Source organism: Talpa occidentalis, unplaced genomic scaffold (genome assembly GCF_014898055.3).
Source record: "Talpa occidentalis isolate TD23 unplaced genomic scaffold, MPIMG_talOcc4v2.1 talOcc4.3, whole genome shotgun sequence".
Lineage (NCBI taxonomy): Eukaryota > Metazoa > Chordata > Mammalia > Eulipotyphla > Talpidae > Talpa > Talpa occidentalis.
This window is the reverse complement of record NW_023603184.1, coordinates 69,803,825-69,831,194: the sequence shown is the minus strand read 5'-3', so window position 1 is coordinate 69,831,194 and position 27,370 is coordinate 69,803,825. Positions and strand designations below refer to the sequence as shown.

Sequence of the window (27,370 nt, the reverse complement as noted above, 5' to 3'; positions counted from 1 at the left end):
AAAACTATGCAAAGCTACTTATTTTAAACTTGCAAATCTATTCTAGCCTGCTCTGTTTAGCCCTACTCTCATTCCCGAGTACAATAAATAGCCCCACCAGAAAGTGAACTGTACAACTGTTGCCATCTATAGGTGGCAAACGTAGTATTTAATTTTATCATAATTCTGATGAAACATAATATATGAAGGAAATGAAGATATTTTATGGCACCTACACAGTCTTCATCAAACACTAACCTTTACTGGGTTTTTTATTATTAATAATATTATTAGAGTTCTGGAAATCTTATTTCAGGTGCTCCCTTAAAGACAGTATCAGCTGATAATGTGCGTTCTTTTCCAGGGTAGAAGATAAGAGCTTGGGCTCCTTAGATAGAATGCCTGGATCCAAATCCAGCCTCCACCATGTACTACTACCTGACCTTAAACTTCTTCAACTTTAATTGACTAGAAATGGAGATACTAATTACCCTTACCCCAGAGAACTGATGTGAATATGATAACAAATAATCCATGCAATGCAATGTGTTTAGCAGAATGTCTGCATAGAAGAGACACTCAATTAAATGCTAACTGTTATTGCCACAATTTGTTTGCAAAGCACCTTCACATACAGTTGCTGCAAACTAATGTGCATTATTTTGTTATCATTCAACATATATATCATTATTACATAACTGTTTGACCTCAATCCTCTTTATATTTTACACTTAAATGTTATATGACTTCAAAATTTTAAAAATGCCTGAGTTCTGTCAAGAGAGTTTTGAGGCTGGGTTCAGTGTGCTTCCAATAGAAAGCAAAAAAATAAGCTACTTTCGTGTTTTATTCTTAGCTGTCAGGACCACTGGAGAAACCCAAGCCAACAATTGAGACTGCTGATGCTAGAATAAGGTGACTCCATCCCCAGGCCCTAAATGAGAATCTGTTACAGAGCAACCCCGATATAAAATGGGTTGCCTGACTGTGGGTCCTCACCCTCGCGCTTACAGGGGACTTAATGCTAAACTGCAGACACACACAAAAGGTTGATAAAAGGTTTATTTACAAGGGAAGGGAGAATGGGGAAATGAATAACTCAGGGAGAAAAAGAGGGAGATAAGTTCATAAATGCATCCTACCCGTTCCGCTGACCTGGACTCCCAATGACCCACCGAGCTGGTGAAAAACCGAGCGCACAGTGTGACCAAGATAGCGGCCAAGGCCAAGGGCTGGTTAAATACTCAAACAGGGGCCTCCCCGGTGGCGCAGCGGTTGACCGCTGGGTTGCGAAGCTGCCCCCGGCCTCTGCGGCGCCGGTTCGATCCCTGGCTCCCCAGCCACCGGAGGAGGGTCCCACATGGCACGCAGACCTCTCCTGCCGCCCGCTGCTCCCCTCAGCAGTGTACTTCGGTCCTTCTGCCTGCTCTGCTCCCCACTCTGGCTCTGGTGAATTCTCTCACCCTCCTGCTCTTCTGACTGTACCCAGCTCATGTATAAATAAATAAATAAATAAATAAATAAAACATGCCTCTAAATAAATAAATAAATAAATAAATACTCAAACAGAGAACCTAGTTGCTTAACTCCACCCTCGGGTCCTCGCAACCTTCCCTTTGGTGATCATGGGATTGTAGTTCCCAGTGTCTTGACGGAGTGGGGTGGAGTCCACAAAGCCTGTATGGAGTTTGCTCAGGACATCCTTTCCCCCTAGCAAATCTACTTATGATTTAGCACTGGGGTAGGTCTTTAAGAGAAGCTGGTAGGGGGAGGGGGATGAAGTGGTGAGGAGGATAGAAAAGTAAATATAAAACATGATCTGTAGCTTAGAAATTCAAACAATGCAAAGACTGTGATTTGACATACTTGGTGGGAGGTTCTGTTGTATTTTCTTTAATATTTATAAATAATTAAAATCAGAGGATTTTAAATATAAGCATATGTTGTTTGATATTTAATGACCTCCCCTTTAAAAATCAAAGGCTCTGGACCCCCATTTCCACATAGTAGCAATAAGCTAGATCAAGGCATAGATTAGAAACACACTCTTAAACTCACCATAGTCCCCACTACTCCCTATCACCTTTCAGCTTGGAAGCTGAATGCCCGTTCATCCTCATGGTCATTCTTGTTCTGATGTTGTTCTTACAGTCAAGAAATACTTTTGTGCACACCTCCTTTTATTTGAAAATAAAAGGAAAATTCGCTTAGTCTGACATGCTACAGATGCCTTAAAGTGTAGGGGCAGGATGGGCACAGAGCAGGATCTCTATGATTGGAGCTGACTGGTGAAGGAGAAGTCCTGGAGTTCTCAGTGCCTTTTTCAGGCTTTTATTGAGTTTACCAGGTACACAGCAGGCAGGGGTGCATGGGGGCCGGAAGGCTGACAGGCCTCTCAGCCCCCAGCAAGTCTTCACTCCCTCTGGGCTCTCTGGCCTTCTCTCGGGGCCTCTGCCTCTCTGCTTGATCTCCTTCTGGTCTCCGTTCTGTTCACTCTCCTGGCATACCTGTGACACCGCCCTTATAAGCCCAGTCTCTCAGCCCAGGTGTACCCACCTATGTATGCCCACATCCTACTCCAGGTGCCCGCCATCAGGCATGCATTCAGGACTGCAGGGATCCATCATCAATCCTGATGGCAGGAGGGCAGAAAAGCCTGACACTTTACTTACCCTACACAAGGTTATCCAGAAATTTTAGTTGTCAAAGTAAAATCTGTTTACAATGATTTTTATAAAACATCGTTCTGTAATCTTCAATAACATATTTAGCATAGCAATGCTCAAAAATAACACAAATTTAGGGCCTCCCCTGATGGCGCAGTGGTTGAGCGCTGGACTGCAAAGCTCCCCGCAGCCTCTGCAGCACCGGTTTGATCCCTGGCCGCCTGCGAGGGTCCCACATGGTGCAACCGACCTCTCCTGCCGCCCGCTGCTCCCCTCAGCAGTATATTTCGTCAGTCTGTCTGTTCTGTTCCCCACTCTGGCTCTGGTGAATTCTCTCACCCTCCCATGCTTCTGACTGTACCCAGTGCTTGTATAAATAAATAAATAAATCTTTAAAAAAATACAACAAATTTAAACATTCCATGTTTAATTTAATATTGAAGTCTTTATCGTGTCTTATTTTCTTTATTATTACAAATTAATTTTTTCCAAGGCATTAATTAATATGTGATTAGTTGTCTGTTATTGTACCAAAAGGCCACTATATGCTAGTGGTTTATATTTTCAACTTGTGCTAATAAATTAATAGCTAATTACTACTTGAATTGCTGCATCTGAATAGATCAATAGTCTTTAAAGAAAAGAGTAAACAAAGCAGAATCATAAATACGTTTGAATTTATAGTTTTTATAAATATAAGCTCTCATTTTAAAACGAATAAAATTATTAGCTAAATACAATCTTTGGTCTACAGATAGCAGAAAAAAAAACAGAGACTGAGAAGGTGGTGTGATTTTTCTTAAAATGTACCATTCCTTTATTTCTACCACTTCCCTGTCCTGTATAGGTCTTTATTTTTTATAATTAATTGAAGAAAATAAACCTCCCACCATGAAACCTACAGGCATAAACAGTGTGTATTTTAATGGTAAATAACTTTCTTCATCTCTACCTTAGTACACCAAATTATACTTTTCACATTGTTTATGTTCCCCCAAAGACTACATATTCTTCTAGACTAGTGATTCTTAGATACCAGAATCACCTGATGGGCTTGTTAAAAACATTGCCTTAGCCTCAGAGTTTCTGATATACTCAGTCTTGGTGGGGTTCAAGAATATGCATGTCTAACCAGGTCCCACATGATGATCTGGAGAACAGGTTGAGAATCACTGTTCTAGAACAAGAATCCTATCTTACTTTCACTTAGTTATTGTATCATTTATTGAACACATATTACACTGTGTCAGGGCCTTAAGATGCTCTGTCTCTAGTACTTACACTGCTCCTGAAGTGAAGGTGCATCTTATTACCATTTCGCCCATGGGAGACAGGATGCGCGCTCACACTTACACAGGCAGTGACAAGGCAAAGCTGAAGGTCAGACTCAGGTCTGTCTGCTTCCTGGGCCTCAGATCCCCATGACAGGGCATAATTTCCTTTAGTTGTGTATTCTCAGCACCAAAGCCTTCCATCTGCATCTCTAATAAGTGTTTGTTGAATCAATTTGCGATCCACATTGACTAGAAATAGGTAATGAGAGTGCTCGCAATTCCTGAATGAAGGAAAAAGGAGATACTCTGGTGAGGAGGAAATTGCATCAAATGCCTTTTATTTACGCACATTTGGTATTTCAAAGTATTTCCTACTCTATATAATCTTAATATTTGACTGTATAATAAGGAACAATAAGTATGCCTAAAAATTGGCACAGCCTGAAGAGTCTTTGTTCCAAATTATGAAGCCACTTTTCGTAATCAACTAGGAATCTCTTCCTCAGCTGCCCTCTGGTTTCACGGTTGCCCTTTGAGATCGAAAATTAGCTCTGTGAGTAATGTTCCTGTATGTTAATAGTATAATGAAATAAGCACCACTTCAAGGATGATTTTCAAATATCCTCCCAGAATTACCCTACTTCCCATAGCTAGAAACTGTCTCATTCTCCTCTTGGGACACTTAAGCCAATCACTTTCATACTTTTTTCTTTTCTCTTTTAACTGTTTAGTGTGTAAGACTTGATAGGCTTTTTTCTGTCTGCTCTCCTCCAAACCCCCTCAAAGCCCAATTCCCCTAATGCACCTTTCTGCATCCATTGATTAAGTGGGGGTGGCTATTTAAGCGGAATATCTGGGTGGAAGAGTGAACGCAAAAATACAGACGTCTTGTCCTTTATCACATAAGAGAATAGGAGGCAGCTGGACAGTCCTGGCCCTATCACTTACTGACAGACCTTGGACACTCACTCAACTGGTTTCTGGTTTTCTTCCTCTTTAAAATGGGGATATGCAACTTGTAGGTTTTTGAAACAGCGTATAGATAAAATGTACTCAGTGTCTTTTACCTGATGGCTGTTTAATAATAATGGTTGCTATGATCATCTCTAATCCCTCTGTAGGGAAAATGAAGTTGATCAGGCCTTTGCACCATCAGCTTGTGGCTGTCACGGGCAGCCTTGATTTTGTTAATGTGGAGGGAGCGTCAGTGTGGGACACGTGCAAGTGTGCAGACCTGAGCCTAGAGGTCAGGGCTAGAAGGGCGGCATTACTCAGAGACAGCTACAGTGAAACAGCTACCAGAGGAGGAGATCAAGAGAGAACGCCAGAGAAAGCCCAAAGTAAGGACCATATGGAGATTTGCAGGGACCTCTTGTTGCTTTCCCTGCTGGCTTGTTTCCCCTGCTTACCATTAAAACTTGTGAAAATGATGCTAAGGGCTCCAAAATTCTTCAAACTGTTAGAACCCATGGTGAACTTACCCGGCCTGGGATGGTTGCAAAACACCATCCTTGCTTCTTCCTTGTGTTTGGATGGAAGTTTTGCCTGAAAGAGAACTGTTTTCGTGGCTTTGTGTAGGGTAAGGAAAAAGTATCAGGCTTTTCTGCCCTCCCGCCATCAGGATAGATGATGGATCCTTGCGGTCCTGATTGCATGCCTGATGGCGGGCACCTGGAGTAGGGTGTGGGCCTAGGTAGATGGGATTCACCTGGGCAGAGACGGGGCTTTTAAGGGCGGCGTCACGGGGACGCCAGCAAAAGCTAAAAGAGAAGCCGAGAAAGAAGCAGCAGAAGCCGAGAGAGAAGCAGAGAAGGCCGGAGAGCCCAGATAGAGTGAAGACTTGCTGGCTCTGTGGCTGTCACGGGCCAGCCTCCCGGCCCCCCAGCACCTCTGCCTGCCCTGTACCGGGTAAACCCCAATAAAAGACCTGCAGAAACTACTGGGGACTCTGACTCCTCCTTTACCTGGTCTGCTGGATCCCAGAAAACCTGCCCTCTGGTCTTCTGGACCCTACACTTTGACACCTCCTTTCATTTTGTTTAACAGCCATGTCGGCCTCTCTCTTCTCCTCTCAGACACTACAAGCCACTTGACCTATTGGACATATTCATGTTTAAGGTTTTATCTCCAATAATTATTGAGTTGCAGGATATTTTATAATATAGTTGCAGGATATTTTATAATATCCTGCAGGATATTTTATAATATAATATCCTGGAGAGTACCAGCAACATCTGATACATATCCCTGTTTAAATTGGGGTTCCTAGAACTTCCTGGGAGAGCCTGCTAAAGATTCATTGCTATGATTTTTAAGCCCTTGGACCTATAGAATCTATACTGATCTGGAGATATTTTTCAAATGTCTTACGAGTTGTAAAGAGACAAAATACAAACATGACAATGCCGCTGAAAAGTTAAAACATATACTTAATGGCAACTTAAGAGGTTGTTTGTCCTTTTAAATCTGTATAACTGTATATATATATGTGTGTGTGTGTGTATATATATGTATATATCACTGTAACTTCTGACAGAAATGAAATCCCTAGCCATAGTTAGAAACAAGACAACTAATAATACTTGGTAAAGCAAGAAAGGAATCTTTGATCAAGAAAAATAAGGCATTCTACCTGAACAAATTTCAAATGGAGCCATTTAAAATGAAATTAAGTGGCACTTAACCGGTTTGCAAATTGGGACTTATTTATCTCAGTAAAATGATTCAAGTCTTGATTTATCTCTAAAATTGTCTTTATTATTACATTTAATTATACTAGAAGATTGTTAAAGACTTGTAGGTTCTCGCTATCCATTTAACTGGCACTTTACACAGACAATAATTGAATATTGGAAAGAATAACTTGATTTTCCAAAGAAATATGTCTCTAATATTTTCCCCTTTTTATTGCAGAAATTGAAACAAGTTGAAGAAACAAAAGAAGATCCTGAGAATAGATTATCTAAAATTTCCCTGGAGTCATTCAATAAATATAACAGCAATACAGTGATTTTATTAGAAAAAGAGAAGAACTCTTTGAACAAGGTTGAAGGACAAAAGGAAGAAAAAGAGAAAAATGAAGAGGCATCTTTGAGTAGCTCAGATAGGCATGGGGTGGACAATTTGGAATCTTTGAGTGACTCTTTATATGATAGCTTCTCTTCCTGTGCAAGTCAGGGTTCAAATGATGTATAAAGTACTTTTTTTTTCCCTTAGTGAGCTGAAATGCAGCACTTAGGAAACAGGGGTAGGGAGAGGGGAGGTGCAGATGACAGCTGTGATCTATTGCAACACCAGAGAGCCTACCCTGTCAGATTCACAGCAAGCAGCTCTGGAACTTGCTTCTCTGACAGGGCAATAAAGAAAGCCTCCCATTTGTTGTGTTTCATGAGGATTAAAAGTAAACAGGCCCACGATACAGAAGTCTTAATTTTGCACTTTTTTTTTTGAATACTTGTACAGAAGTTGTAAATTTTTTGGACAGGAAATTATATTTGTAGCAAAAAAAAAAAAAAAGACAGCAATAAATTGAATCAGTGCCATGCTCTTGAAATGATGTACTAAGTCTTAGAAGTTGATAATATATATATTTTTTAATTCCAACTAAAGTTTTTGTTTAGTTCATAGTTCTAGTTCTCAAATTGTTTGTTTGTGGGTCCACTCTGGAAACTTAAAACAGGACCTGCCCATAAACCAGAGGGCTCATTGTAATCTCCATCTCACAATCTCAGTTTGATGTAAATTTTCATTCTACTGCAATTTCAGATTTGTTGCCAGAGATTTGGGTTCTGCGATAAGTGTAATTCTCCTTCTACTGGAGTGTAATACTGATGGAAGGGATCAGAAGTGACCTAATTCTATTTTCAATAGCTGGGTTCTCCCCAAATATGCTCTTATATCCTCTTTTACTTAGTGCTTCTCTATAATTCTCAACAGTATTTGTTGATTCTTATCTTCCTGCTCTTGTTATTAAAATCTGAGCAATCTAGAAATGAAAGCAAATTTCTATTTGCAATGTTCACTTTTTAAAAAATAAAATGGTTGGTGCTATGAAAAATTCTTTTTAATATCGTTTTTGCCTATAAAATGTTTATATGTAAGGATAAATTCTATTTTAAAGGTAATGTGTATTTTTTCTAGACGTGAACTATTTATAATTGCTTTTGTACAGGAGCTTGTAAACTAGGCATAATAGAAATATTTTTAGGATCTCTATGGTTACTTTAGTACACATTTGTTTCTTTAAAGAGTATTGTATGACCAGTGTTATTTGGTTGATTCGTGCAATTTGTTATAATTGAATTTTGTTATCTTAAGTGAAAATAATGTAAAGTATCACTGTCTTTCAGACTTTTAAAAATTCTTTTGTGTCATTTCTGAATAAATGTCATATCACAATTGCACCCTCTGAAAACTTAAAGAACTTGTTCTGCTTAAAGAACTTCGACCTCAGTTACTTGAATCTCACACACGCTCCAAAGATGAATTCCGAAGGAATAAATAAAGTGGTGCCTTTTGCTCCAGAGATAGTAATTCAGCCAACCTTAAGATCAGGGTCTGCAGACAAGCAAGTAATGGTCAAAGATTTCAGTCTCCAGAGGGCTTAACCAACTAGAAATGAAAGGAAGAGGGGAGCAAAGGGAGAGAAGGAGCTGGAGGCAGAGAGGAAAGCATCTCTGCTGAGGAATTACAAGAAAGTCATTTAAGCCCATTTCCAGACCTGCTCTGCTGGCAGGATTGGGAAATAAATGACTAGCGTGCAAATATTAGAGAGCTTCCTCCAAGAGGTGGCCCGAGGAGTAGGGGGCAAAGTATATGACGCTATTTCCACAAAAATGGATGTTCCCTAGGGGCTGGGGGGCGCAGAAGTGGGTGCGTGCGGGATGGAGGCCATGATGCCAGGCGGGAAAGCGGCCTCCCCAACCACCTGCTGCAAGGCTCCTTGGGGAGGGAGGCGCAGTTGGCGCCTGAAGTCCCGGGAGTACTCCAGGTGAGCTGCCTGGCCAAGACGGGCGGCGTGGAGGGGAGTGGGGTCGCGGCCAGCCACGGAGTCCTGCGCCGGGATGGCGCGCAGGCGAGGCCGCGGCACGACCTACTAACAACCCTTGAGTTGGACCAGAGCAAGAAGAAGCTGCCGACATTTTGCGGGAAGAGGTTAAAGAACAACTTCTTTCACCCCCATTTGCTTTCTTGTGGAGCTGGAGACGGTGGTCCCCGTGGCGGCCCTTCCCTGAGGTAGGGACCGGGGCGCGCGGGCACACGGCAGGAGGGCGGCCCGGGGCGCGCGCCAGTCAGGCAGGGGCCCCGCCGCGCGCCCGCGCGCCCCGCCGCAGCTGCAGCCCGGACCGTAACGACCGAGGGCTCCTCGGAGGGCGGCGAGGCTGCCCGCACACCCTCGGGCGCCAATGCTGTGCAACTTTGCGGGTGCGCTGGAGCGCGTCCCGCCCCCTCCAGCCGCTCGGGGCACTCGGCTCAGGTGGGGGACGGGGCTTGGCGGCTAGGGTGCCGGCGCGCCCCTGCGTGCGGAGAACCCGCGGGGCACGCAGTCGGGCCGCGCTCTGAACAGGTGCGGGCGATCAGCACCCGGCCGACCCCGGCACCTGCTGCGCCCGCCTCGCCGCCCGCCGGCCCTCGGGACTACGCGCTCCCTGGCGCCCGGCGGCCGGTCCCGGGGACGTGCGGAGGCGCGAGCGCGGGGCCGCGGGAAGGGGGTGGGGACCTGGGAAGACGGTCCCGGCCTCCCCCGCCCGCCACCCCCACCCCAACTCGGCAGCCGTCACGTGGTGCCTGAAGTGGGAGGTGGGGAGAGCGAGACTTTTTTGGGTGCCCGGAATCGCCGGTGGTGCCTTCAGTAGTTCCTTGGAGACGCCGCGCGCGGCCCGGCGGCGCGAGCGGGAGGAGCGGCGACCAGCGGCCGGGCGCGGGCGATGCGGGCGCCGCGGGAGGCACCTGCGGCTCCTCTTGGCGGCGGCGGCGCGGGCCCCAGCAGCCTCGGCAGCCACAGCCGCCGCGGCCCGGCCGGTCCCCGCCGCGCACGCGGCCTCTGAGGCTCCTGCCCGCTCGGCCCCGCGGCTCCGGGAGGATGTGGGTCCTCGGCATCGCGGCAACTTTCTGCGGATTGTTCTTACTTCAAGGTAAGCTGGCGAAGGCGGCGCACCCGCTAGACGTGCGCACCCCTTCTCGCCGCCCGCCCTTTGGGGTCCTGGGCACCCGCCTCGGGGCCGCGCTGCTCAGGGGGTGCGGGGCGGGAGTCCGGCGGAGGGGAGGCTGCCCCCGGCGCTCGGCGGCGAAGTCTCCAAGTCCCGCGCTGCAGGGGAGCTGGGAGCGGCGGGGTTGCGGGATTCGGGGTGCAGTTGCTTAGGCTGCAGGGTCGGGAAAAGAAACTAGCTTGGGGGGAAAGAAAGGCTCTGAATGGTACAGGCTTTTCGGCGAGGGAGAAGGGGCAACAGCCCCGGAACCCCTCCAAGTTGCCAGGCGTTTCTGGCAGCCCGTGTGAGTGGCGCCGCCGACAGGTGAGCCGGGGCGCGTTGGGCCGCCTGTGGCCGGGGCGCGCCGGGGCTGGGGTGCTGCGCTCGCGACGCGACCGGTGATGTGCTGGGAGTGGGGCGCGCGGGGACCCGCTATAGAGCCCGAGAGCTGCGGGCACTAGGGTTGAACAGCACTGGCCGGTCGGAGCGGAGCAGCCAGGCTGCAGCGGTGAGAAATGCAAAGGCGTCTACCTCCTCTCCGCACGCCGACCCGCTGCCGGCAGAATTCTACGGAGCTGGGACCCCGACCGGGACCCTAGCCAGATGGCCGCCCCGAAAGCCTGGAGGAGCGGGGTGCGGTGTCGCGCGTGCACACGCCGGTTCCCGCTCGCCGCGGCCACCCCGGCTGCCGCAGACGCCGCTCGGAAACGGTCTGGGGACTTTGGGCGCAGCAAGACCTGGCGTCTGGCGCTGCCTCCCGGGTGGTCACTCGGGAGCCTCGGAGCCACAGCACAGGAATGCTGACTTCAACATATAAATACATTTTAAAAGGCGTGAATGCAGTCGCGAATGGTGCCAGATAGTAATTAAGTAATTTGTAACTTATTAGCAATGAAGCACATTCTTTGGCGTAGGCTGGAGCTGATGCCTGTGCCTGGAGCTGCTTTGCTCTGGGGGCTGTAGACCGCCCTCCTGCTCTCAGCTTCGGTGGGGAAAGCCTAGGTGGGGTGTTGGGCGGACGCTTTGTTTCTGGACCTGGGGTCCCGGGGTCGCAGGTGGAATTCCACTTCATCAGACAGGATCCTTGGCCGTCATCCGCCCCCTGCCGGCTCCCGCCACTTGCGCCCTAGTGGAAACCCTGGAGCGCAGATTATGGAGCTTCCCAGCGCCGCCGCAGTGACTGGCTGCGTGCGGGACGGTGGTGGTCCCCGGGGTAGTTTCTGTGAGGGCTGAGTCTGACGCCGGTTGCATCTGTCCGCAGGCTTTGCGCTGCAGATCCAGTGTTACCAGTGTGAAGAATTCCAGCTGAACAACGACTGCTCCTCCCCGGAGTTTATAGTCAACTGCACGGTGAATGTTCAAGACATGTGTCAGAAAGAAGTGATGGAGCAAAGCGCAGGTAAGGGCCGGCAGCTTCTTCCTCCCTTGAACGGGAGTGAGGAGACCCCTAAATTATAGGGAAAAGGACTGGTTTTGATTTAAAAGCACATGCACTGGTTATTGCAGATTTACTTATACAGGGCTGGGAAAATGAAGCGTTCGCAGCTATTTTAATTTCATTAGAGTTAATTATCAGGGTGTCTTCCCAAGGGACTTGGGAGGAGCCCTGCATTTAAATCAGTGGCTCTCTGTATATTTCCTTCCCTCACTTCCCTCTGCTAAAAACTGAGGAGGACACTGGGAGATATACAGATAAGCAACTCCGGGCAGCTAGACACTAGCCTGTGAGCAATGTCAGCCTGAAATATGAAGCTAGTTGAAGTTCCCAGAGGTCAGAGCTTGAAAAATGTGCTTTGTCATAGAGCCACGTCGTATTTCTTTGACAAACACTACAGGATCTTTATTTAATTTTCAATCTAATGCATCAGATTCCAGGTACAAATGGCCAAGATCTTTCAAAGCAATCTAGTTCCCTGACCCACAGGGAACTAGCTGCCAGCTGGCTGAGGAGCTAGGGTCTGGATTTTATGCAAGGGAAGACCAGGGTGTTGTGAGAGCAAACCTTGCTCCCTCCAGCTGACCAGAATCTCCTCACTTAGGTGGAACTCCCCAGTGTTCCCTCCCCCACAGATAGTCTTACCAAATTTAGAGTCCCCTGGGAGGTGCCAAAACTCCCCTTTAACAGAACTTTGGGGAAATTGGTAGAGCTAGAGCTTCAATTCTGAGGTGAAACCTGTTAAACAGAGACTTGGCCATTTAAGTAAGGATAGTGAAAATATGGACAAGAGCATCACATAGGGAATGATACTAAATAAAACAAATCCCTGCGCCTCTTGGCTGTGAGCATCTCCCTTTGTAGAACCAGGTGAAGGGATTAGAAGTGATTGCTTTAATCAGCAGCCTGGGGAGTGGCAAATTAATCCAAGGCCTAATTTTCAGGCCAGCACCTTGGGAAACTAGTTGCTTCTCAGAAAGGGGCCTGGAAATGCTTGTTGCTAACCATATAGTATTTGGGGAAGCGGATAGCTAGTCCCTGTGCTGTGATGTATATGTGTAGTTTTAAAGGTTGTTCCTTGTAGGACATTATCATCCTTGAAGTGGATTCTTTCCACTAAACTCATTCTTTTGGAAAATCTGACACTTTCCAGGTTCAAGACTATCTTGTCCCAGAAAAAGTAGCATCCATTGGTTTGTCATATGGGCTTTTACAAACAATACAAAGGCAAGACAAAACAAAAGCTGGTGATGATTTTTTTTTAATCAAGGTTGATATGTGTGATTCTGACAAATTGTTTCTTTTATACTTGTATTTCCAACTTGTCCCTGATGAACTGCTGTGATTTTAGTCAGAATCACTCTGAACACTTTATTGTTACTTTCAAATATTTGTAGCTTTCTTTTAGGTAGTAGTTTAGAGCCACAAAAAAAATGGGAATGTACTGTGGACACATTATGAACTTCTTTCAAATCCTCCAGGCCGTTCCTTACCTGGGTATCATGATTTAGAACCTGGGATGTGGTTAAGACAAGGAGAGAAAATATATGGCATAAAAAGCATCCTTTATTCTGAGGGATATTTCTTTCATTAAAAATATTAATTATGAATACCACACATTCCATTTTCAAAGCACTATTTTTCATCTTCATTCTCGCCTCCAAGCCTCACTGTAAAAAGGCAGAGTATTAGGATGGTATTAGGATGGCTGTCTGGTCTACAGGTACCTTGAGCACTGAGTGCACCAGGCCTGAAGTTACATGGTCAAGGTGGCCCCCTTATCTACAAACCAGGTTCCCCATTCCAAAGTGTGGAATGTCGGTTGTGAAGCTTGACAAATAGTGAACTCAAAGGAAAAACCAGTGGGAGGGAGAAGGAATAAAGTTTGCGCACATGGGGACAGGTTATTCTGAGCCAAAAGTCAACAGAAATCATCTGGATGCACCTTCCTGCATCACACTGAGGGAGGCTGATACTAGCAAGCATTTCCATTTTCATCTCCATGCAATTGTTATAAACCAATAAATTTAAGTGACTATGAACCCTGCTCTTGGTGGTGGAGCTGGAAAGCCAATCTAAAACTGATTGTTAAGTGACCACAGTGGAGTTCAATCATCACAGTAACAAGCGCTGACTGTTTTCCTATACCCTGCCCTTCAGGGTCTTTCCTCAGCATTTTAGGTGGAGCATCTCATAAAACTGCTAGTCCTCTTTTCACATCCTTGTTTCCCTGGACCACAGGTCACCAGCATTTAATTCTATCATAGGCTCAACTTCTCCACTCTGGAGAAAGTAAGCCGTGCCTGTTAAGTGACACTATTAGAAATCAAAGCCAGACTCTTTTTGTTTGGTCAATAACATTGTTCTGAGAATCTTAGTGCCTTAAACCTGAAAGTGTTATGGAGCAGCCCCAATATAAAACGGGTTGCCTGGCTGTGGGTCCTCACCCGCGTGCTTAGAAGGGACTTATTAATACTCCACTACAGGCACACACAAAAGGTTAATAAAAGGTTTATTTACAAGGGAAAGGGAAATGAGGAAATGTACAACTCAGGGAGAAAATAGGGAAATAAAGTCTTTAATGCGTCTGTAGGGTCAGGACTGGGCACAGTGCAGGTTTTCTGATCCCATGCAGACCGGGTAAAGGAGGAGTCAGAGTCCTCAGTAGTTTTGCAGGTTTTTTATTTGGGGTTCACCAGGCATATGGCAGGCAGGGGTGCTGGCTGGGGGGCTGGGAGGCCTGGCAAGTCTTCACTCTATCTGGGCTCTCTAGCGTTCGTTCTGCTGCTTCTCGGCTTCGGCTTCTACTGCTGCTGCTGGCATCCCCGTGACGCCGCCCTTAAAAGCACAGTCTTAGCTCAGCTGAATCCCATCTACCTATGCCCACACCCTACTCCAGGTGCCCGCCATCAGGCATGCATTCAGGACAAGGATCCATCATCTATCCTGATGGCGGAAGGGCAGAAAAGCCTGATATTTTCTTTACCCTACAGCATCCTACCCGATCCGACAACCTGGAAACCCAAAGGCACTCCGAGACTGGCCGGGTGCTGCGAGCTGGCGGAGAGCCAAAAAAGGGAAACACCCCCCCCCCCCAAAGCCCGTGTGTCTGCTTTTATACCAAACCTGGCTGCTTAACCCCACCCTCAGGTCCCAACCACCTTCCCTTTGGTGGTGATGGTATTTGTCTTTCCCAATGTCCTGATGGCTTTGGTCTGGAGTGGGGGTGGAGTCCACACAGCCTGTATGGAATTAGCTCAGGACATCCTTTCCCCCTAACAATTGGACCAGTGACTTCTAGTTACAGGTAGTAGTGCCAGCAACCATGTGCAGAGCAGTCAGGGCAGTGAATCTTTACTCTGTTGGCTCTCGTGGCCCTGCCTCTCTAGTCACATGTCCCCTCATAGCCGTTCTCTGCCACAGCTGTCCTTTGACGCCTCCCTTACTGCCTTGGCCTCCAGGCCCAGGTGTGCCCACTTGTGCACGCCCACATCATACTCCAGGTGTCCACAATCAGGCACGTGTGCCTCGCACCCACGTGCCCCTCCTGCTTTAGCACAATCAAGGTGATAGTCAGAGGCCACAGTGTAAAAGCCTGACCAAGTCACTTAGCCTACACAGGTGCACCTGGGAATCTTCCTGGAATTTTGTTCAAATTCATAGCTGCCTCCCTATATCCCTCATCCCCCTGCCTGCTGAGAAGCCAGTTCAGTCAATCTGTAGCTTACCTAGCCATAGTCTTTTATTAGCCCCCCAACTGACTCTGGGGTGTCCTGAGTTGAGAACTGCTGATCTGGACCAACTTTTTGTGTTGTAGAGAAAAATAAACACCAGGAAAGTTAGCTCTCTGGTGCAGGTCCACCAGCCAGCTGTTACTAAGAGGCATCTGCTTCTTGTGCCAGCACCTCTTATAATAAAGGTGCCTGGCCTCCCCGGTGGCGCAGCAGTTGAATGCTGGGTTGCGAAGCTGCCCACAGCCTCTGCAGTACTGGTTCCATCCCCGGCTGCTCCCAGGCCACCGTCCCACATGGCACGCAGACCTCTCCTGCTGCCTGCTGCTCCCCTCAGCAGTGTACTTCGGTCCTTCTGCCTGCTCTGCTCCCGGCTCTGGCTCTGGTGAATTCTCTCACCCTCCCACGCTTCTGACTGTACCCAGTGCCTGTATAAATAATAAATAAATCTAAAAAAAAAATAATAAAGGTGCCCCTAGGTTTGCCTGAAAAGATAATCCAGGCAGTGTTAAGGACTTGGACAATTTTCATGGCTGCCAAATTCATCTAACAGGCTTAGTGAGCTGGTGGAATGGTGAGGCCACAAAGTGGATATAGAAAGAAAGAAAACCAATCACTAGGTGTTTTAAAGTTTGAGTGCTGTGTGCACTGGCATTTTTCATGGGTAGAGACAAACCAGGGTTTTCAACAGACTGGTTTTAATGAACCAAGCAAGTTTGATATTAAACAGTAACGAAAGACATTCTCTTTCCAAAAAATACCAGAATGCAGTCTGCCCAGGCCTTCAGTTAGCCCTACCTGGATTAAGTCTGCAACTCAGCTGTTAAGAATTTTTGAGGCAGGTACATGTAATTTTCAGTTTGGAAGTACATTTAAAATGAACCTTTACTATTCCCCAAAGTGGCATTCCTATTAGATGCTGAGATGATTTTTCCTGCTGCTCTTTATCCCCTTGGTCATTTCTGGAGTAAGAGAGCACATGGGAAGGGAAGATTTGGTTCTGCTCCTTTCATTGTCCTTACTAATTGATATTTAAATGTTTGCATAAGGAATGACTTGTTCTCATGAGCTCTCTGCTTAATGAGTTGGCCTCTACTTACCAGCACCCTTGATAGTGACATTTCGTTTGCCCTTATCATTGCACTCTGCAAAATATTTCAAATATTGATTTTCATTTCAGAAAAGATTCCTCCCCCCATATGAATTTTTAAACCAGAATATAAAGAATGTGAATTTGCATTTGTTTGACAAGGCAATCTTGTAATTAGAGTTTTTCCTCTTGACTAGATACAGTGAAAGGGGCATAATTTAATTTTTATAGACTAGCCAATTCCTGCCCTTAGTAAAATATAGCTCTGTCAGTGAGCAAAATGTTACAGGTTCTCCTAAACCTTATTTAAAAGTTAAATGCAGTATATTGAAAGAAAGTTCATGGTCTGAATCAGTAACCTAATCGATCTCTTCACCCATCCTTTGCAACATGCATTAATCTATTTGTCTGCTTTGCAATACGAGAGTTACTGATTTATATGCCATGGTGCATCTATATTGTGGATGTTCAAAAAATGGCTGTTTTCCTTTTAGATTAGTTAGTTGCTCATTAAGTTGGGCAGGGAAGGCTCTGTGCCTTGGATAGGTTAATTTTATGCCTTGTTTTCTTGTGAACTAAATAAGGGATAGCAAGAGAGGATTTGATGTCCCTGTAATAATCAGTCACCCACTCTTAGTAGACGGAAAAAAGAAAGCTAACTGTGGCCTATGTTTTCTCAAGTCTCTGCTCTGCTTAATTTCACCAAGATTTAAAATAATAGACTCTAGTGCATCCTCAGGGTAGATAGGCTTGGCAGGTTGAAGGGCAAGTTCTGCGAATCAGTATTCTAGCTTAGTTTCTTTAAACCTGGATGCACATATGCACACACATGTGTGTTTTTATGTTTTTGCCAGTTTATATTTGCATATGCATATATAATCTTTATACGAAAAACAGAAAATAGTAAGTCCTCCTTGCAAATACTCAGATCATAAATCACTTAATATATATTATATTGTAGGCACAAAGACACTTTCTAACATTTTTTTTTCAGAACAGATTTGTTAGGATTACCAGTGATACTCAATTTGTTGATCTTCCGGGGTTCCTTGTGTGCCCCTTATCTTTTCCCCTGCCAGTCTTCCCCTCTTATCTCCATTTTTGACATCCCATTTCAGTTCTTTCTCATTCTGGAATCCATTTGGAATCAATCAGATGGCCAAGAATAAAGTAAAATAAACCAAAAAAATCTAAAAATTACCACAGTTTAACTTTGCTGAGGAGACGTCAATGAATTAAAAACTCTAAAATTAAAAATATTCAGATGTCAGGAAAGTTATCCTCATACATTAACACCAGCCCTGCTAGAAAGATTTCTGGGTCAACTTCAATCAAGTTATGAATCACACAAGCAAAGATTCTTTGCAATAAATGTCACTATCACTACCTCCTTTCGGCAGGACACTAAAAGAATGCCTTTCTCTTCAGGGCAAGACTTGTTGCCCATCAGTGTGTTCCCTTGATTCTTGAGCAGCATCCATCTCTTTCAAGTGGCAGGCAAAGCAGGCCTCTGAGGAAGTATTTGGAGGGTGAATATCAAATGTCTTTAGTCCCTTCAGCTCTCCTGTAAGTGAAGCGTTTGTTTATGTTAACTTTGAGCTGAACAAGCAACCAATACTGACCTCCATCTCCATAGATGAAACGTTTGCAGATTGATCTGGCTCTCCCATCACGCTAATTCCTCCCAGTACGATTTCATGAAAGCTTCTGTCATTGATGGTTTTCCTAATGAGTTTAAACAGAGAGGCTTCAAAGCTAGTTGGGTTTTTTTTTCGCAAGAGAAAAATGAAACGAAGAATGAAAACAAAACACATCGTTTTCTTTGAACTTGGAAAAGGAAATCTGCTTCCCTTACATATTCCTGAAACAAAAAGACCAGAATGCACAGCTCCCCTCTTCCCCCGCCCCCCCTCTTGTTCTCTCTCTGGTTCCTCCCTTCTCCCCCATTTCTTTTTTCTTCCTTCCTTGCTCTCGCTTTTTCTCTCATACTTCTGGAATAATTGGCAGATGCTAATGCCCAAAGCTGGCACAGATTTTTAGCACACTCTGCTGAAAGACTCAACACCTCAACTCATTTTTCAGTTGTCAAATAGAAAGGGTATTCGCCTTCATTAGGGGAGAGAACTCGAATGTTCCAGGCCTCCCATGCCTGGTAATTTTGAAGAGGTTACTTAATGTCCCAGGGGCTTAATTTCCTTCCCTATAAAAAGTGGAAACAGTTTTGTTGTGTGATCCAGCAAGACAGAAATACTATCAAAATAACCATCATACAGAATCAATCCTAAAAATGGAAACCTGCTGGACAGCTCACAGGAGGTGCTTCACCCACTGCCCCTGCCTGCCCACAAGTCTCCCTCTCACTTACTTTGCACATACACTCGACAATTCTCAGATTAAGGCAGTCCTTGAATTTAACCTTTAACTCCTACGGTAGACTCCTTATAATCAGCATAGAAGGTTCATAGTGAGCTAATATCCTTACCTGAAAATTGGTGAGTCTGAGGTTCAACAATTGGCTCAAGACCACAGAGCTGACGGTACTCAAAATCAGATACTTTCTGTTCCCCAGGGTATTTTTCAACCCCTGGTATGCCATTTTTCTATTTATAATGCTTTTTTTTTTTTTGCATTTTAATGACAATATTATTTGCGTCACTTACATTCCGTAAAATTCACCCTTTAAAGTGTGCAATTCAATAGTTTGCTTTTTTAGTAAAGTCATAGAGTTGTGAATACACTCTAATTCCAGGGCATTTTTATTACCCTAAAAAGAAATCCAGTGCCTGTTAGCAATCGCTGATCTAGAAAGTGCTAATCTACTTTCTGTCTCTTTGGATTTGCCTATACTGGACATTTCATAAAAATGGATTGTACAGAACGTGGCTTTTTGTGAGTGACTGCGTTGACTTAGAAAAATGCTTTCAGGTTCATCGGTTTCACCTCCCATTCTGAGATTAGGCTTTCTTCCTGCTTGCGCTGCGATCAGAAGCAGGGAGGCACAGGTTTGGAAGAGCTCTAAATTATAGAGTGGGATGGAGTGGGGCTTGGTTGTCAGCCTTGCACCTCCATTGGCTAATTAGCCAATTTGCCACCTTGAACTAAAAACCCCTGCCAAGAGAAAATCATTCCAGTGAATTGTAGGGCAAAGAAATTCACATTCATCAAACATCAGATTTGTGCCGAATGCTGGGCTTTCCATCCATTACTGCTACTGAAGAGTTCCCTCAATTATAAACTAAATTGTGAATCAAATAGTAAACCAGAATCTGAAATAAAACAATACTAATTGTGCCTCATCAGAAATAATAATGGACCCCACAGGGGTAGAGGAAAAAGTTCATTTGCTTTTCCATGAAGGGATATTGAATTAGTTTGTTAACCACAGACTTCCGAGGCCCCTGGGCTATCCTGGACCCCATCCTGCCCAGCCTCATCCATAATCTATAGCCCTCCTGAACGCTTGAAGAGATCTTAATTTATCATTTTATAGATGAAAAGACTGGTATAGATTGGAGGGTTTTGTTTTTCCTCCCTGAGGGTTTAAGCATCTTAGTCAACTCACTATCCTCTCTTAAGAAGGATTGAGGGTCAAGGTTGAAAGGTGTATAGGAGAGAAATTTTGGTTAAGGTGATGGGATTCTGGCATAATTTGATCACCTGTAATGAGTGCTTAGGAAATACGTGTAAGTCTAGCCTTTGTCTCCCAGCTCAGTCATTGGCTATAGCCTTTATGTAGGCAGAAGTAGTTGTTTCTTTTCTAGTGGGAGCTATCATTTCTATTCTGTTATTTCCTTCTGAAAGACTAAGCTGCCTTGTGGTTTTCATCATGGTAGAAATGATTGTGTTAGGAGGAGGAGAACACGGGTAGAAGGCAGTGTTTCTTCCCCTGGGCACTCCACAAAAGGCTATAGCTACAACTTAGGAGCTTCGATCCAGTTTTTGATGATTCAGCCTGAAAATAAACCAAATAAACCCCAAATTGTGATATACGTCCCTCCTTAGCTTCGGGTCGTGGCAACATTGTGATTCAGAAACGGTTTTCACAGGTCAGAGCTGTAGGACATAGTCTCTTATTAATAAATTGCTTCCAATCTTCTGATTGCCTCCTACAGTACAAAGCAGGAGATGAACTGAATTAAATGCCTTAGCTAAGGTGAAGCCATTGAGAGTTTGCAATAAATTGCTTTTTTAAAAGAATGCATTTAAATAGAGTGAAGTAGCAATGGTTCAAGACGTTGATTTCGAGCTTTATGACTTTGCAAACCGTAAGTGGGATCCAGATGCAAAAGTGATGGAGTGTTGTATTATTTTAAGGAAGTTGTGATACTTGGTCCAGTGCATTTCATTTCTCACTGGACATGGACAATAGCTTTTTATGTTTTTCTGTTTCTTGGACTTGTTCGGAGTGGAGGGATGATAGGAGACAGTGCCAGAGGCGGATGGTGCCGGGCGCAGCACGCCGCCTGCTGTGGGCCCCGCACGCTGAACTCGGCAGGAATACCAATGTGCACAGCAGTTTACGGTGTTCTCCACTGAGACTCCTTCAAAGAGCCTCTGCAGAAGTAGGTGTAATAGAGATGCTGGATGATGCGTTTCATGCACTAGATTATTGCTTATGCAAAATCTAGCAAGCCACTTGGGGCTCCGATAACTTCAGAGAACCCCATCAGAAATAACACAAGGCTCGCTGTTGACTGGTTTCCCACCCAGTGAAGACATCGAAACTGGGAGAGCAAAGAGGTTTTGGCTTCAAAGTCAGCGAGAGGTTCTTTAGAGAATTTGTGAGGCTCACAGAGAAAGGCAGCAAGTGAGCGAAAGCCAGCACCTGGACAGTAAAGGGTTAGCTCCCTTCCTTTGAAAGACCCAACAACTGTCACTGGCTGTTGGAAGGGAAAGAACAAAGCAAGTCAGAAGTAGACATGTGACGTGAGCGGGCTTCCAGAAGAGAGACTGATCCAACCCCTGTAAAACCTGGGGCCGTGCTTACCTGCTCCTTATTGGAAATCATTTCTGGAATTGACCTTCCTGGTATAGGTGGTGACAGGAGATGACAGAGCTTGTTCTGACAATTTCATCTTTGTTCAGTGTTCTGCAGCTAGCGGTTTGCCTGGCGCCAGGTCCTGTCACTATTTTAGAGTATCTTCTAATTGAATTGAATTGCGGCTTCATTCACTAGAGTTCATTCATGTTTTGTTTTGTTTTGTTTTGTTTTTTCATTTCCCTGTAAGGGTTCCTAAAGGACACTGTGCCCTCTCTCCCGGTCTCCTGCTAGCTCGCTCTCTCTCTCTCTCTCTCGCTCTCTCGCTCTCTCACTCTCACACGCACACACACAACTAAGTATTTGCCGGATTGAGAATAGTTGAGGAAGTCAAATTTCAAGCTATGATAGATTATCAGCATTTAAAAAATATTAAACCACATATAAGGGAGCTCCTTAAGAGGAGCAGATCCACCTTAAGAAGAAAAACAGAATGAAGATAAGTTTAATATATCCTTTGCATTTTAGTTAAAATAAAAATAGACAAGTGATACCTATTAGTAACAGTTGTCATCTGAAGAACAAAGCTGAAGTGTAACCCATTTAGTTTTTCTCATTTCTCAACTTGCTTTCATGCTGATCGGGCTATGCTTTGAATAGTAATGTTTTCTAGAAACAACAAACACACACACCCCGCCCACTACAATACACAGCTAACTTGTTAGTCATGCCAGCTGAGGGACTGGTCACCTGTTAGAATCCTGTGAACTAGGGGTTAAGTTATTTGAAATTCTGTGACTCGGAGGACCTCTGCCTGGGTCCCATAAGAAGAAAGCATGTCCTGCCCTGCAGTCACACAGCCCTTCCAAACCTCTGCCCTGCCCCGCCAGGCCTCTCCCACACAGGAGATGCAATTTAGAAATACATAAGGGTGTGTTCCACATCACAGAGGCAATGCAGATTTTCAGTTAGGAAATGAATTCCTAAACTCTCTACTTTGGGCAAATAAACCCAGAAGCAGAAGCGGGGAAAAGAGACTATTTCTGCTCTCCCCCTGTCATTCTTGCCACATACAGGATTTCACTGGGCTCTAAGAATCAAACTAACTACTTGCTTGTCTAGCCCCACTTGTTGAATATTATTGTCATAAAACGTGGGTGACATTCTCAAGCTGACATCCAAAAATGCCAGCTGGGCCTGCAGTTGCTCCCCAGCATCAAGAAGCACTATGTAGTGTTTCGCCTATATTTCCTTCTATATATTTTATGGTTTCAGGTCTTATGTCTAGTTCTTTCATCCATTTTGAGTTGGTTTTTGTGCATGGTGTGAGGGAGTAGTCAAGCTTCATTCTTTTGCATGTAGCAACCCAGTTTTCCCAGCACCATTTATTGAACAAACTTTCTTTGCTTCAGTGCATATTCTTTGCTCCTTTGTCAAAGATTAGTTGACTGTAAATCTGTGGGTTTATTTCTGGATTTTCTATTCAGTTCCATTGGTCCGTGTGTCTGTTCTTGTTCCAATACCATGCTGTTTTAATTATTACAGCTTTGTAGTATAGTTTGAAATCTGTGGAAAGCTGTGTGGAGATTCCTCAACCTGCTAAAGATGGAGCTTCCATATGATCCAGCAATTCCACTCCTAGGTATTTACCCAAAGGACACAGAATCATTAATTCAAAAGGGCATCTGCACCCCTATGTTTATAGCAGCACTATTTACAATAGCTAAGCTATGGAAACAACCCAAATGCCCCAAAATAGATGACTGGATCAAGAAGATGTGGAACATATACACAATGGAATATTACTCAGCAATCAAGAAAGATGAACTCATGCCATTTGCAGCAACATGGATGGAGCTGGAAGGGATCATGCTCAGCAAAATAAGCCAGAAAGAGAAAAGAAAAGTACTGGATGGTCTCACTTATAGCAGGAATTTAGAAAACCTAAATAAGGGACCAGGAAAAAGTAATTATAATAAAGTAAAAATCAAAATCAACAAGCAACTATGAACCAGAGACACACTACGGGGAGTGGGGGGAAGAGAGGAGGGATTAGGGTAAAAATAAGAGGGTGGGAATTGTATGGGGAATATAACCAAGATGAAAATGCATACATTGTGCAAAAATGAAAAATGATGTAAAAAATATATAAAATGAAACAAAAAGAAGCACTATGGTTGCACACCCTTCATTAGACTACGGGGTGTAGCTTCAAGAGAGAATGAACCAGCCTTTGCTACTGCCAAACTTCTTCCCTCTGCCCTAGACCTCACTTTCTGTATCACTTAAGAAAGTGTCTGCCTGCAAGTAAGAGAGACTTAAACCATAAAGATGTTAATGTTTTCTAACAAGACAGCCCTGAGGCGGGTGGTCTTGGGTTGTTTCCACCACTCAGTGACATCATCAGAGACCCAGGTTCTCTCCATTCCTGTTCACATTTCCAAGCATATGGGCTTTTTGTCCTCAGACTTGTTGCCCCCTGGTTACAGGTGGCTGCTGTATTCAGATTAAATGGAAGAAATAGTGTCAAGGAGCTTTTTTCTGCAAGTTTTCATTGTTATGAAACAAAATCTCAGTGTCTCGGGGACTTCCCGGTGGCACAGCGGGTTGAGCGCAGCGCTGTGAAGCTGTCCACAGTCTCTGCAGCACGGGTTCAATTCCCGGCCGGCCAGTGAGAAACCCACAAGGCGTGACAGACCTCTCCTGTCGCGCCCACTGCTCTCCTCAGCAGTATATTTCGGTCATCTGCCTGTTCTGCTCCCTGCTCTATCTCTGGTGAATCCTCTCATCCTCCTGCACCTCTGGCCTATACCCCAGCTCTTATATAAAAATAAATAAATCTTTAACAAAAAAATCTCAGTGTCTCCCGGAGTGGATCTGCTTACTTTTCATTGGCCCGACTGCTGCCTCGTAAGCCAGCACTTGTAAGGATGCAGGCAGGGTGGTGACCAGCTGGTCACTGTCGTATCTGCCAAATTACCTTTTCAGACCTCCAGATACAAAATTGGAAAACCTTAAAGCACAGATTTCCTGGGGTCTCTGGAAAAAGCAAGGGTAGTTCCAGCTCCTCAACATCATCAAGTCATTCACCTAAAATAAACTGATGGAGTCTTTATCCTGAGTCACAGTCGTATGTAAGAAAGGGAAAGAAATGCATCTTAGCAAGTGATGTCCAAGTTAGTTGGTTGGCTAGAAGTCCTAAGAGTTGAGTTCAAGATGTATGACATTCCAGAACTTTGGTTTCCCAAATGTGAAGATACTAGAGTTGTGTCTAAATGTCAGTGTGAAGATATTGTCCACAGAAGACAATGCCAAGGACATGGTGACAGATGAAAAGGCACTTGGGGTTAAATGCTTAGCGCTTCTTGGAGAATCCCATCTGGAGCCTTTAAGCCCCCAAGGACTCTATTTTTCCTACATCTGGCTGAATTTGTATGCAAGAGGCTGATTATGAATCTTTGCGCCCCCCCCCCATGTTAATCTTACCGTTTTAGAACAATAATCAGAATGACTGCAAGGTTAAAAATGCAAGAGCACAGTGTCATAAATCATTGAAAAGCACTGTTAATACGTCATAAATATCTGTTCCCTCAATCCCCCATGGCAAACTAGGGAACAAAGACACCAGCTGAGGAAAAGCAAGTGACTGTGCAGAAACCTTCCTGGCAAAGAATGTTATAAATGAGAAGAGAAATCCAAATCTAATGTGAAACCAACATTAAACTAGCAATTGGCATCATACATTATGGGTTGGTTGTTTGTTTACTATAATTAAGTTAGCATCAGTGGTTAACAGCCTTGAAAATTAAACTCAACAAAAAACTTCTGAAAGGGGTAATCAAAGGCTTCTGAATAATGAAGTTAGCACATCCCTATTATGAGGAAAAAGAATGTTCTTGCAGTCTCTTGTTTCTTGTCTGTGCTGTTGCAGTGGCTCTTGTATTAACAGACATGTCTGTTTTGACTCCTGGGCACCATTGATGCTCCTGAGCATTACTCTCCGCTTGCAGTTCTCCCAGCTGCACTGGGAAGGAGGGACAGTAGCTTGGCATCCGCATAGGTGTGCAGTGTGAATTGACTCTGCCTTGTGGTGGTGTTTTGCCTTTTAAAAATGGGTTGTTGGCATTCTTACTTGGTTCCTGTGACCATGTGAACCTCAAAGGAAGGGGCTTTCTTTGGTTTTTAAATAATTCACATCATGGCGAAGGAAGACTGCTTAAGAGCCTAATTGTCCAGAACAGAACTACCTTCCAGATCTTCTCCCTTTATGATAAATGGTGCCCAGCATAGCAGTAACAAGGCTCCAGTACAGATAAGCCTCTTCTTCCTGAGATGTTCCCATTAGAATGCACAGGCTGTCAAAATTCCTCACATGATAATCTTTAAAAGGAAAAAAAAAATGCTTGGGAACAGATCGAAGATCTTTTTTCTTGCAATTTCTTTCAGAGCTCAGTGAAAATGCATATAGTTCATTCCAATTACCTATTTCCAAGCATTTTTCTTTGAGGAGCTGTTCCTAGTCCTGCATAGAATATTTATTGTGATGTAATCATAACTCTGGTGCAGTAAGTGTTGGTTATTTTTTGAGTAGAGGAAGATTAGTCTTGCTCCCAGACGGGCATTCACACAAGTAGCAGTTTGCCATAGAAGTTTGACTTTAGAACTAAATTACATGATGTGGGGTGAAAAGTAATGGGCTTTAAAGGCTCTAGTTAGAAATTTCCATCTTTGCACTGGCAAAGCACATAAGCAAAGGAAACTATTGGAAAAGATAAAGGTGTGATGGTCCAGAAAGGGGTGAGAATTCACGCTTTCTTCCTCTGTTTTAACTGATCATTGGTGCAGAGACAAAAGTGAGGAAACTAGGAAAATAACTTATTTTAAAAGCATGCTTATACCAAGTAGGTTGTAATAGAACTGTAGCCCCAAAGCTGGTGGAAAACAATATGTTCCCCTTCCCACCAGGCACCACAGAGAAGGCCATAGCTGTAACATAGGAGCTTCCATCAATCTGTCACCCATGGATACATGGACATCTGTGGGGGAGGTGGCAATGGGTGGGTGTCCTCCGGATCCTCTTATTGCCACAGTACAGCTCAGCTCTCCCAGAAAAAAAAAAAAAGGCCACGTTAAATGGTGTTCATAATTTTCAAAGCCCAGAAGCTATTTGGAGTAGAAGATTTGTGGAACAAATGCTTCCCAATCCCACAGAGAACCACAGCTCTAGAATTAAGTTCGAGGACATGGAGCATGCTAAGGCAAATGGAACTTGGGGGCATCTAGAGAGTGCCAGGCATTATCAGCCTTTTTTTTCTTACCTGGGTTATGAACAAATTAGAAAAATAAAACAAGCACCAAGGGAGAAGAGGCCAAAAATTTCACCCATGTTACTAAGAAAGACTAAATTGGAGGGATTAGCTTTGAGGTGAGAGTCAAATGGACTTCCAAATTAGCTGATTCTCCACATCACCAACAAAGTGAGTGGAGTTTCTTGTCCTAAGGAGCAGGGCAGGACACCTATTATCTGTGAACCTGTTAATAAGAAATTGAAACCTGGTCAGTTGAAACAAAAGGGTTTATTGGGGGCGTTAGGGATTGTAACCCACAAAGCACATTCCTGGGCTGCCAGAGACCCTTGAATTGTACTCTGTGGTCTGAGTGAAGGTATAAGGTTCATAAAGGCAAAAACTGCAGGGGGCTTTTCAGTTATGCAAGTGTCAGGATTTATGATTGCTGCTGCCAGAAAGTCTACAACTGTCTATACTGAGCTCAGTTCTGAACAGAAAAGTCCTTTGTCAACAACCAGCCGGTTATTTCAGGATGCTAGTGATTTTTCTCGATAAACCTATCTTTAGAAGTTTGTTTTTCCCCCTTTTTTGCAGTGGGGAGTAGAGACATTTGAAAACTGTACCTCCCTAATTAGCTCCCCAGGTCTACTTTAAATGCCTTTGTCAATAATGACTTTCTTTTGGAATCTTTCCTTCCACAAGCCAGTTACTCCCAAGCAGAAGAAGGAAAAGGGTGAGCAG

The 27,370-nt window shown here is 44.5% G+C and overlaps 2 protein-coding genes across 29 annotated transcripts in view; both read left to right on the top strand.

Moving 5' to 3' along the window:
• Window positions 1-8,317, top strand: part of NCKAP5 (NCK associated protein 5) — a 1,249,968-nt gene extending 1,241,651 nt beyond the window's left edge. For 25 of the 26 annotated variants that reach the window (XM_054699647.1, XM_054699644.1, XM_054699660.1 and 22 more), the window contains one exon: window positions 6,833-8,317. In XM_054699647.1, the coding sequence (XP_054555622.1) occupies window positions 6,833-7,114 (282 nt within the window). In that variant the 3' untranslated portion in view covers window positions 7,115-8,317. The remainder of the gene's footprint in view (window positions 1-6,832) is intronic. The other variant, XM_037523259.2, reaches the window with a different exon arrangement.
• Window positions 8,318-9,984: 1,667 nt separating this feature from the next.
• Window positions 9,985-27,370, top strand: part of LYPD1 (LY6/PLAUR domain containing 1) — a 38,503-nt gene continuing 21,117 nt past the window's right edge. For all 3 annotated transcript variants that reach the window (XR_008553534.1, XR_005127531.1, XM_037523257.1), the window contains exons 1-2: window positions 9,985-10,053; window positions 11,369-11,506. Coding sequence is in view for 1 of the 3 variants with exons in the window: in XM_037523257.1 (XP_037379154.1) it covers window positions 10,002-10,053; window positions 11,369-11,506 (190 nt within the window). In the remaining 2 variants the exon portion in view is untranslated. The remainder of the gene's footprint in view (window positions 10,054-11,368; window positions 11,507-27,370) is intronic.